The 12,852-nt window shown below is 33.3% G+C and overlaps 1 protein-coding gene across 4 annotated transcripts in view; it reads right to left on the reverse strand.

Moving 5' to 3' along the window:
- Positions 1-12,852, reverse strand: part of LOC118735461 — a 37,946-nt gene that overhangs the window by 16,773 nt on the left and 8,321 nt on the right. For 3 of the 4 annotated variants that reach the window (XM_036465222.1, XM_036465221.1, XM_036465224.1), the window contains exons 4-5: positions 11,055-11,185; positions 1,068-1,605 (exon numbers count right to left, since the gene is read on the reverse strand). In XM_036465222.1, coding sequence (XP_036321115.1) covers positions 1,068-1,229 — 162 coding nt within the window. In that variant the 5' untranslated portion in view covers positions 1,230-1,605; positions 11,055-11,185. The remainder of the gene's footprint in view (positions 1-1,067; positions 1,606-11,054; positions 11,186-12,852) is intronic. The other variant, XM_036465223.1, reaches the window with a different exon arrangement.

Genomic DNA, 12,852 nt, shown 5'->3' on the forward strand with positions numbered 1-12,852 from the left:
GCCGCCTACTCAGAAAGAAGTTCGTTTTCATGTATGCACTATTTCGGTTTTTGTCATATGCATTACTTCGGTTTTGAGTCGAAACTGTGCATGTATGCATTAATTCGGTTTTTGTCATATGCATTATTTCGGTTTTGAACCGAAACTGTGCATGTATGCATTACTTCGTTTTTCTCATATGCGTTATTTCGGTTTTCAAACGAAAGTGTGCATGTATGCATTATTTCGGGTTTTTCATATGCATTATTTCGGTTTTCAACCGAAACTGTGCATATATGCATTATTTCGGTTTTTCTAATATGCATTATTACGGTTTTTTTCATATGCATTATTTCGGTTTTTTTCGTATGCATTATTTCGGTTTTTTTTATATGCATTATTTCGTATGCACAGTTTCCATATGCACAATTTCAGGGTGCCATCGGAAAACTCTGTTTCTCTTCAGGAGACTTCAAAGAGTAAAACTTTATTTAAACAAACAATTAAATATTATTTTTTGAAATGTCCTGAAGAGAAACAGACTTGTCCGATATAAAAATATGAAATGAAGAGAAATAGAGTTTTCCGATCAAAAAATATTGATTTTCAAGAATTCTGTACCATTTCTACAAAAAAATATTTTTCCCCATATAAAATAAATTTTTTCGATATAGATCACTTTACTTTACTGAAAAGGTGGGCTGCCCCTGTACCGATGGGCTTTGGTTTGGCGCTGACCGCAAAGCTCGCATTGCTAAGCTGAAATCCTTTAACCTGTTAGTCGACCGAAGATGGTTAAAGGTCAGTTTATTAAGCGTGAGCTCTCGGTATCGGCAGATGTCCTGAACGGGGCGGAAAAAGGTCTCACAAAAACCATCGGCTGCTCGGAGGCGCCGTTAAACGTTTACAGCTCTTTTGAGTAATTAATTCAGACCACCTGCTTTTCTTATGGCTTATTATAATTTTCTCTCATTCAAAAATTAAATATATTCACTTAACAGCTTATATTTTATATGCACATATGTTTGTATGTATGTGGGATGCATAAAACATAAAAGAAAAGTTAAATCCCCATCGCAATTACCCACCTGTTGATTGGAGGTGCGCACAAAACTGCGTTCTCTGAGTATGGCACCAGGTGTTATATTGGCCATTGGCTGAAAATCTGGCGATTTACGTATTTTGCGTGCATCATTATGTTGATTGTTCAGCTGTTGTGTCGCTTGTGTTTGATCCACTTTTTCAGCCATTTCAATTTTGTGTTTGTATTTAATATATTTTTGTATTTGTTTATGAGTTTTACACTGTTTGCGTTAAGTGATTGTTCACAACACTAATTTTTATACAATATATGTATGTATGTAATTTTAATTAAAGTTTCTTTGAAACTATAAAAAATCTTTGGTTTTTCCAACACAATATTTTTTTTTTTCAATACAACTAATAATCATGAATATTCAGTTCAATTAAAATGAGTGTTTTAGTTTTTAAATATCACAAAGTAATTTGCATTACAAATCTAAATACAATTTAATTATATTTGTTGCTTTATATACATGGTATATTTTTGAATGGCAAATGGCCTCATTTACGGTGTAAGTGTGTGAAGAATATTCCTTGAGTCGTCTGCAAAAAAAGGAAATAAAAAACATTAGTAGAATGCTGTAGGGCTTAGCAAATATTCTGCTTTGGAATTAATTTTCACATTAAACTATGCATAACAAAAAATTTAATAATATAGTAACTATGAAAAAATAATCATTCGGAAACTATATGCAATCTACATTATTGCGTTGGCATTCTAACTCGACGATCGCACCTACTCGTTGCATGTGATATTGTGGGCGGTTGTGACCAGTTAGTTTCCAGAGGGTAGCTTGTTTTATTTTTATATTTCTAATTAATTGAATAACATCCTTTCTATTGAGAGGCTAGCCGTAGAGCCTGGCCTGTCCATGCCCCACTACTGCTCCCTAGTACTTAGTAATCATTAAGTAATTATTGTTCTCGAAGAAAATGGTTTCGGTCCTACTGTCCCCTTCCTGTGGGTAACCTCTTATGGCTCTGATTTTAAATTGAGTGTTGTCCAACTGAAAGTAGAAGGTTCGGGTTGCAGTACTATCGAGGCCTCTCGTAGACGGACAAACAAAAATATCACAGGAGAGAATAAAAACCTTTCAAATTCACTTTCTTCAAGGACTAGTTTTTCTAAAATTTTATTAGAAGTTTTTGGGTGCTCCAAGCTAAAACTACTCCAAACGAATCGAATTCCATGATGTTGATGAATAATTTTTGTATTCCTTGGGACTTATCACATTTTCTGTGACTATTTTGGACTTAGCAAATTTTAGTTTCACTGAGTAGAAATGCCTAGAAATAAAATAGGTAATCGGTAATCTTGCATTAAAATATATTTTTTTTAGAAAAAGCGGACTCTGCAACATTTCACTCTTAGCTAGCTTTATATTAGATATTTATTAATAGACTTCTTTCTAACAAACGGGGTATTCACAACGGTGTGTTAAGTGTCGTATTGTTGTACATATGTCTTTAACTCTAAACGGCTAAAACTATATTAGGGAGGTTCGCAAGTTACCATATTATGTATTTTAAAAGTAATAAAAAATTGCTGGTTGTGGTATCAAATCGTGTAAGCATTTATTTAAGCTTTTAAATTTTACGACACACAATAATCCGATACTTACGACACCATTGTGAATACCGCAAATAATATATTTAATACTTTTTAACAAAGTAGTCCTAAAAACAACTATATGACCAAATTTAGGCGATTTTAGTACTCAATCAGGGCACCCAACGTGCAATTTTTGGCCCTGTTTTACATCAAAATTTCGGAACTTTCGATGTATGTAACAGGGACGCGAACCGGTTTTGAACCGGAAAACCGCTCTTTTCCATTAATTAACTAAACCATTAACCGAACCGAAATTTTCCACAAAGGTTCGTTTCAACCAATTTTCAATAGATAAATGTACCCACTTTTTTGCTTTTTGGTAAACATGGTAATACCCACCATTTTTGTTTACCATGTGACAATATAAAATGTAAAGGCATATCATTTGACATACACTTGACCCTTAACCTTGCGCGTTGTTGCACTTGACACTTGACACTTAAACTTGTGCGTAATTTTTTTATTTTTCGAACTGTTGAACCGAACCGAACCGAAATCCCGGTTCACAGACCAAAAAAACCGCTTTGACGAACCAATCCAAAAGTGCAAAAACGGTTCGAACCGCTGAACCGAACCGACCAAATTTTTCATCCGGTTCACGTCCCTGGTCTGTAACACTGCCAAATCAGTCGCATATATTAAATAATATTTATATATATATATATATAATAGTCGAATAACTTAAGTTAACTTGAATAAGGCACTATTGTTGTGTATATACCCAACATACGTACATCCATGGGTATAAGTTGCCCTTAAGTTTTCCTTATAGCTTTGAGGTGATAGTTAAAAAATTACAGCCTACTTTTAATATATATGTATGTAGATGTCTTCCAAAAATAAAAAGTAGGGGAATCTAACAACCAGGTGTCTATCTTAACTTGGACAATTACAATAATTTAACCGGGTGTTGAGGGTATAAACGTAATATGTATGTATAGAAATCTATATGCACTCACACTTATTGCTGTGAATGCTCTGTAGGCGTTCAAGTTTATCAAGTGTTTTTTCAAATTATTTCTGCTGAAGGTGAGATCAGCTAAATCTTTCTTTCTTTTACTTATCTACCTACGATACTTGAGAACCTACTACCCATTTGCCAAATTATCGGTCAAGAGTTTGAAAGTGCATACACGTTTGTATGTACATACATACATATATTTAAGTACATTCCCTGTTGGAAAATCAAATACTTTAAAAGCAATTTAATGAGGGGACCCTTTTATTACCTACAACTGGTTAAAATGCTTTTATTTTTCTTGTAAGTAACTGACTACATTAAAATGGCGATGGATTCAGTTTTTGCGGAAATATTGCACTTTTTGCAATTTTTCAAAATAGCGTTGTATGGGAGGTGAGCGTGGTTACCATGGCTTAATCTACTTTTCCCTATCCCGATTCCTTTAGGCTGTACAAACAACCGTTATGCGTACAAAGTCAGTCTGTAAATAAGAGTGCACACGTGCCCTCGTGTACACAAATAATAGTCGAAAAGTCGGACAAAGTAACATATTTCCAAAAAAATTGTTAATTAATTTTTTAAACTGTCTCTTTAATTCCGATAGGGATTATACACATAAATGCATATACATACATATACATACATATTATTAGATTGGCGCTAAGACATATGTTGTGGTTGGCCGAGCTTCTCCTCCTATTTATGGGGTGCGCCTTAATGTTGTCATACAAAGGGGAGGGTCCTACAGTTTAACGCCGACTCCGAACGGCGACTGTAATTTTCTGAGAAGCTATTTTTCATGGAAGGAATATACTCGAATGTTTGCCATTGCTTGTCTAGTAGCGACCGCTATTAGAAACAACTTTTTTTTGCTTTTAATTTTTTGATGTTGGATTGAACCGGCCTTGAATCTAGGCCCTGCGGAATGGTAGCGCGCACTGCTAATCACTATCCCACAGGGGCCGCCAACATATGTATGCTACCCAGTAGAAACTCATGCATACAACATGGTGGAATGTACTTCCGTTTCCATTTAACACGTTTGGTAATTCATGCTTATAAAATTACTAATGCTGCATTAATGAAACAGTATTAGTGCTGAATTAATACAATAGCAGTAACATTCTTATATTATCGCACAACACGTCCGTTAACTAAAATTTTTGCACAAGACTGAGAATATACAAAAAATTTACGATGCTGTATAGTAGTCAAATTTATCAAGAAATGTATTTAAAAGTACGTTCGCTTGCAGTTTACTAGAATTGGACTCATGAATTGTTCAAATTTTTTCACTCATACAGCATACATACTTCATGTACTGATTTCTACTGGGTTCCTATATACTTGTATGTATATTTGTATTGGCATGCATGTATAGGCATGTCTGTACAACTATGCATGAGTAAGTTAAGAACCGGCATTGGTTAGCAAACTAAGCTGGTTCTCTGATGAATCATTCGAAAACTTGCATTTTTTGTAAGTACTCACACATTTGCTATTAATAGAATATCATTAGTTAGGAATTACTTATAAATAAATTTATATCGTTGGACTTAAATACCTAAGAGCACTGCAAAACCAATTTTTAAGGCCCTACAAATGCCTTTAGATTCTTATAGGATTTTGTCTGAAATTAAAATTTCTTTCGAATCAAAGACCGTACCGAGTAAGCATTTTATAAGATTTTAATTATTATTTTAGGCCTATTATCAAGCGGCCGCTGTAGTAGGCTGGTTAAAAGTGCGAACAACCACCAAAGCCTTAAACCATTGTGAAAGAGAATGAGATGTAATGGGGTCACTACGACGTACTTAGTTTAAGGTTGCACTCAGGGCTGCCAACTTGGCTCAAATCGTGCCATTTTTGGCCCTATTTTACATCAAATGGCACTTAATTTTTCCATTCGGCACAAAGTGCCGAAATGGCACTTTCCAAAAATAGTAATATTTTAATACGTTTCTGTGAAATCCTTTGCGTGTACTTCTCTTTCGCAACTAAAATATTCTAATTTGTAAAGATTATTCAACTGGGTTATCTTATTTTGGCTTTGCACTTTTGTTTTAAAAATGTAGTTCTTCTTTTATTGCTAAATGGGATGGTTTAAAAATGATGGCACCTGTTTTGGCACTTTTATTTTTCTGTTTGGCACATTTTGGTACTATTTCATCCTCAATATGGCACTTCATAGCCAAGGATAGTTAGCCCTGGTTGCACTGAAATATGCAGCGTCCGTTCACCAAGAGTTGCGAAAATTCTACGATGGATTTTAGACACGCATCGTAAAAACTAACTCCAAGGAGAGGATAATTTTACCTTGAATGAGACCCTGTCCGTTGTAATGACAACCCCGGAAACGTTTAAAGGAAAAGGATTTAAGGATATACATCCAGAAAGTGCTTCTACCCCGCAGGTAAATGTCCTCGAGATGTCTAAGAGTTTCGATGGACGGGGCAAGGTAAGGGCAGCACAGGACGTTGTGATAGCTACTATAGCTGCTATGTAAAATGAGTGCAAATTCGAGGTTAAATTTGTAGAACACCTACAGTGCCAAGGTTTGCTACACCAACACTATCCCTCCAAAACTCTTAGGGGAATTTGCTGTTGCAACAACAACAACAGTATTGGCCTCAACAATTGCAACGTTTGTTCTGCCTTTGCTGGATATGACAGTAAAGCGAATGATGATAAAATTTGTTTTCTGTTCTGAAAATTTCTAAATTTTCGATCAATTACATTGTGGAACGAAAAAAAAAATAAAAAAAAATCTAGAGTGCTCATTTATCGGGTTTGAGAAAAAAATCTTCATGATCCAAAAATCTGAGTATAGCGGCTAACTTTTTCCCCAAATTTTGAAAATTCGTCGCTTTTTAGCTTATGTTTGCTTTGTGGGCTATTTTCAACAAATATAAGCCCAAAAACCGATACATTTTCAAAATTTGTGAAAAAAGTTTGGCCCTTATACTCAGACTTTTGGATCATGAAAACTTTTTTCTCGAAAACACGAAAAAAGCTATCAAACCTGATATATGCGCACTCTAGTTTTTTTTTTGGTTCCACAGTGTTATATGAGTATTTTAAATTTTGCTCAATCTTCATGTTTATAATTGAGTTAAAACTTTTATACCATATTTGTGCTATTTCCGAATTAAAATAATTAAGGCTAAAAATTACGGTTATTATATGATTGAAAAAAAACCGAAATCTTATTTGAACGGTTAAATAATGATTTTCATCAATTACACAAGTTCACAAGTTTACAGAAATAAAAAAATAAGTAAACAATTTTTCAGTTAAGCAGTTTTATTGAAAAAAATAATAATAACGATGTTGATAATGATGTGCAGTAGAGGGACAAGGCTCTTGTACAGCAAGATGTGCCAAGTCTTGAGGGGAAAACGATAACGACATATCATTTTTATCAACGCTAATGCCACACAGTTCTCGGCGGGCTTTATCCTTTTACTTTAACTTGGGGAGTGTATCATGAGGGAAATATCAATTTTAGCCACCCTTATGCCACACAGGCCTCGACACGATACGAAATCTTGGCTTAGGTGGGAGATCCATTCGAAGGCATTAACTCTCTAAACTCTATGATCCGACATGCATTGTGTTCTAATTGTAAAGGCCTTCCATTTAATGAATGAAACAATTATGAAATTCGCCATTTCGTGGACGAGGCCATCTTGGATATGAAACTTTTCGGCCAAACACAAACATATTGTGGCAAGTACTGCAAAACACGAATTGCGGTCCAAAGCAAACAACAAGAGAATGACAGAATGCGTGATAAAATATGTAGAAGTTCTGACATCGAGAATCGTAGAAATGAAAATGTAAAGAGATGAATGCCTTAGCAAGTATTTTAAACTGTTTTAATTGCCTTAACAAGTATTATAAAGTGTTTGTTGTACAATAAAGGTAATTGTACGGTAATTTGGTCACTTTGAGTTTATTTAACAATCCAGTGAAACGAACCCGAGTATTTAGGAAATCCATAGAATATACAAGGATAATCGGTGCAATATTGTGTAAGCGCCAATCTATAATTATTATTACTAATAAGAACTTACATTTGGTGCAAAATTGAGTTAATAATTAAAAAAAAATCACAATTTATGCATTTTTCGGTGACTATTTGGCAAATTTGTATTGGATTTTTTTAATATATATTAGAGTATAGTTTAAAGCACTTCAATTCACCATAAAAATATAAAATTTCGCTAACGAATACGCACTCCATCAATTTTTGTAAATTAACACATTGACTCAATTTTGCAACCATATCATTTATGAGAGATATTGCAACGCTGCAACTCGCGAAAATCCATAACAATTTTGCCGAATAACCATCGAAAAACGCTGAAATTGTGATTTTTTTATTATTGACTCAATTTTGCACCTAAATGTAAGTAAAAATACTTACAAAAACATTCCATATAAATTTATGCTTTCAATAATTAGTTTAAACTTTTATTAAAATTATATGCCACAGCTCGAATTTCTAGTCTATCCGACATTTATTATTTAGTACAATAATTTAACTGAAACTGCAATCATTTATGAAATTATGATGTAAAAAATGACGCAGCCAACGCGCAGTGCGAGATTTTGCCAATCTACGGCATCAAAATTTAATTTTAGCCAGAGTTTTAGAGATATCAACTTGAAATTTAGCATGATTTAAAAAAAAAATATAAAAGAGAACTAGCTCCGAACTAACCCTAAAAAGACTAGCTGGAGAAAATTTTCCGGAGTAACACAAAAAAATTTGTATGACATATATTGGGCAAATTTGAAGGAAATTTCATGGCAATTTTGAACAAAAATTAAAAAATACAGGTTAATAGGATCTTTGTTATACCATAATGGCCGCCAAAGCAAGGATCAAAATTTCACTTTATAATGCCTATATTTCCCTAGAAACTAAAAAACCACCCCAAAATATTTTTTTTTTAAAGCTGATAAAATTAGCTAAAAAAGCCCCCACCTCTCATACAATTGTTTGTTCGTCTAGACCTCTCCAATCATCCCCCAAAAGAAGAGCACTTTTCACTGGGACACCCTGTATAGGCTTAGTCTTTTTGGCATAGTTCGAAACTAGTCCCCTTTTACACTAGTTGGAACAAGTTTTCCATAGCCATGCTGAAGCCTATGTTTTTCTTTGCACCCTTGCCAAATTTATAAAATATTTTGATTAAAATACTTAAGTGCAAATATAAGGGTAATGTATATTTTTAGAGAAAGTATTGAACTTTAATGCAAAAAAACTGTTTGGCAAAAAAAACCCGCACAACTTCAATTTGATCGCTCAAAGTTTTGTTATCGATCCAATCAAATTTGTTTTTCCATGCTGTTCAATAGCACGCGTTTGATAGCTGTTATCATGCCATTGACATTTCTTTTATTTTCTTTTACGCTTATTTTCGTAACAATGTGGGTATTTTCTAACGAATTACAAAATATGATCGATTTTCAAGCACATTTATTTTTTTTTCTTTTGACGTCCGAGATTGACAAAATCTCACACTGTGCAATGGTTTTTTCATGTGTATCACACTTTCCGAAGCGTGTGCATTCCAAAAGTGTTTAGTTTTTTGTCGAAATTTACATGTTTAAGATTTATGCGGTAAAATATATACATATACACACATAAATAATATTGTTTTCGTTTCGATTTAACGATTTTTAATGCAACAGCTACTAAATCACTTGTACGCCCTGCTGCCCCTCGTACCCGTCAATTGCCGAATAGCGCCAAAGCGGCTATATTCGGGACATGCGGTTTTCTTGACAAAAAACTAAACGAAAATCAAATATGGCACGCATATTTCCGCTGTTAAAAATTTTTTACTACATACGCACCAACTGGCCGAGACGCACCATAGACCATATGACTTCTTTGCCATATTCAGACAAATACACACATACAGAGCAGATTTATGTATATTAGACTGCATCACCAAAAAAAGTTGCGGTTTTTCCGCCGGGATTATTCTATTTTAAGACGTCCACCAAAATATTTCGGAAAAATATTAAGATTTCAGCGAGCTGGACCGATTTGAAAATACCTCCAAAAATGAAGTTTTTTATGAATAAAAATGTTTCTTAAAGAACTTTTTGAAAAAAGTCCTCTTAGATGACATCTAATCTAAAATCTGCATAAAAATATTTAAAAATCTTTTCAACGGAACCGTAAGAATGAGATTTTTGATGCTGTTCTTTTACTTTTTTTCACAGATTGTTTTACGAAAAGCTTGAATAACTGGGCCAAAAATGTTCTGATTTAGACTTATGGGATCTCAGTAGAAAAGTATTTTCATACTATTCTTATTTCTGGCCAAAAATACGTCATTCGTGTCCCATCTTGTTTTTTCGAATACCAACACATCTTAATTCAACTTTGAATGACGTTCCTTCATCCTACCTTTCTCGTTCATCCTTTGAATGAGTTTATTAGTAAAGAAATAAAAAAGGTGAGAAAATACCTTTCCAATGACACCTCTTAAGTCTAAATCGGAAGAGTTTAGGTTCAGTTTTTCAAGTTTTTCCTATACCAATCTTTGAAAAAAGTTAAAAAACAGCATCAACAAACAATCTCATCATTACGATTCCGTTCAATTTTTTTTTTTAATTTTTTTTTTATATTTTTATGCAAATATTTGAAACTTAAACCGTTTTGTCATTTGAGGGGATATTTTCAAAAAAAGTCTTTAAGAAACTATTTTTATTCATAAAAAAACCCCATTTTTGGAGGTATTTTCAAGTCGGTCCAGCTCACTTAAATCTTAATATTTTTCCGAAATATTTTGGTGGACGTCTTAAAATATAATAGATTTTATAATTCCAATAGAAAAATGGTACCGATTTTTTTTTTGTATGGGGAGTGATGCAGTCTAATGTAAGCTTCCCTATAGCTATATTAACTATGATTTTCTTACAAATGCATATATGTACATATGTATGTACATTTTATGTATACCCACGGCAAAAAGTATTGGCACAGAGAATTTTCCACAATATATGCAACCATTATTATTTAAATATTTTTCCGCCAATTTTCCTTATAAAAATATGGCGCATACTACAACAGTTCAAAAAAATAAAAATTGCCAAAAATCGACAGTAAGTCCAAGCTACTTCAAACTTGTAATTCGTTATGCTAAAAAATTCTAAAAAATCTGATGAAGAAGTTTAAAATCTGCATAAAAACTTATTGACTTTTCATGAGGTTTCCACAAAGTTTAGAATTCAATTTTTTGTTTTTTTGTTTTGTATAGTAGTATGACCCATATTTTTATAAAAAATTAGCGGAAACCAATTAAAATAAAAACTGTTGCAGAGATTGTGACAAATTATCTATGCCAATATTTTTTGCCGTGAGTGTAACCGGCATAATTTATTGCTGATACTTACTTTTATTTGAAATTGACTGTCTTCCAAATTCTTCCTTACTCCGTTTTTGTCGATCGTTGGCGTATGTGTTCAGAATTCTGTTCTGCTGCTTTGTTTTTATTACTTGATTAATAATTCGCAGATCGTTTTGACTAGAGACGAGAGATATGGATTTGCATATACATAAATATTTATTCGATTCGATTCGTTTGTTAAAAATAAAAATATGTATGTATTTTATATTTTCTTCCTTTTATATTTCATTTAAGCGGCGTTTTAATTTTCGGCAACTTTTTTCGCTCTTAAATTTAAAAAAAAAAAAATATTTTACAACAGTGCCACAAAACAACAATAGCAAAAAAAAATACAGAAAATATATAGAAAAACTCTCATTAAAGTTGAAGTTTATTCAACGCTCTTTTATTGCAAATTCTCTTCAGGATTTTTTTAATGCCACATTTATCTCGGCTTTAATTTTCATTTGTCTTTCGATTACATTAGTGACGCTCAGTAAAACGCTTTTGTTACACTCCATAGTGTTTGTTTGCGGCTCCGGGTGTCAGATGAGTCAACGCGTGGATTATGTGTGTGTGCGTGTGCGTGTGCGTGTGGGCGGCCGGTATGTGCATTTGCGCATTCTTGCGGTTGGAATTAATTCTTCTAAGAATTTTTTTTTATCAAAATAATGCATTTAATATACATGTGTACATACGTTTGCAATGTTAGGGTCAGCCGGAACCGCAAATGTTAACAGGAGCGGGGTATTTTAGATGACTTGACGAATATAATATATACATATAGAATGTTTGTGGTTATAAAAAAACGGGTTGAAATTACAGATTCTAATGTACATACGTGCATATTATCTATACATATAATAAAATTGTAACATACCGATGTGTGTACATTACAGATATTAAAGAAAAATTAATATGCGGGCCTTTATTAAAGCAATAGAAGCTAAATCAACAACTTTTAGAATTATTCTCGCCGATGTATTGCTAGAGGTCTAACTTAAACTAGAGAGTTGCCAGCTGTTTGAAAATTGTAGTTTAAGTATATTTAGAAGATATAGTAAATATTGCAGTATGGCTGTCAAAATAGAGAGGATTAAGAAGGCTCACAGCCGAAAATAGAAAATTTTAATTTAGTTTCTTTGATAAGATAAATTAAATATTACTATATGGGTATCAAACTGAAGAGGTTTAGGAAAGTTCACTGCCGAAAGCACTTTTTATTAGGGCTGCAACCTGTTTGAAAAGTTTTCATTAATTATAATTGATAAAATAAATGAAATATTACAATACGGGTATGAAACAATATAAAATTACTTTTAAGGAGCGGTGAAGCACGCCGGGTATTTGATAGTTCGTAATCAAATAATTATTGGATCTTTTTAGCTACTGGTTATGCGATCACTGCTGACCTTCCTCCATCTAAGCGTTCTTTTTTGAGCAGACTACGATGACTGGTATGAGTGAATAGTGCGTTTGTTTGTCTCTGCGTTTTATAATTTTTTGCTATCTTTTTCAATGTTCGTAGCTACATATGTGCTATATGCATACATATATACCTAATTAAATTTAGTTAAGTACACAAATTTGTTGTTGTTGTTTCTGTAGCAGTTGTTCATTTTTATACCTTTCATGAGCATGAAATGGTATTATAACTTTGGTCCGATGTTTGTAAGTACCAGAACAAAAAGAGATAGACCCATCAAAATGTATACTTATATGATCAGAACGTCGAGCTGAGTTGATTTATCCATGTCCGTCTGTCCGTCTGTCCGTCTGTCCGTCTGTCCGTCTGTCCGTCTGTC

Source organism: Rhagoletis pomonella, unplaced genomic scaffold, assembly GCF_013731165.1.
Source record: "Rhagoletis pomonella isolate Grant_MI unplaced genomic scaffold, Rhpom_1.0 Rhpom_scaffold_00003, whole genome shotgun sequence".
Lineage (NCBI taxonomy): Eukaryota > Metazoa > Arthropoda > Insecta > Diptera > Tephritidae > Rhagoletis > Rhagoletis pomonella.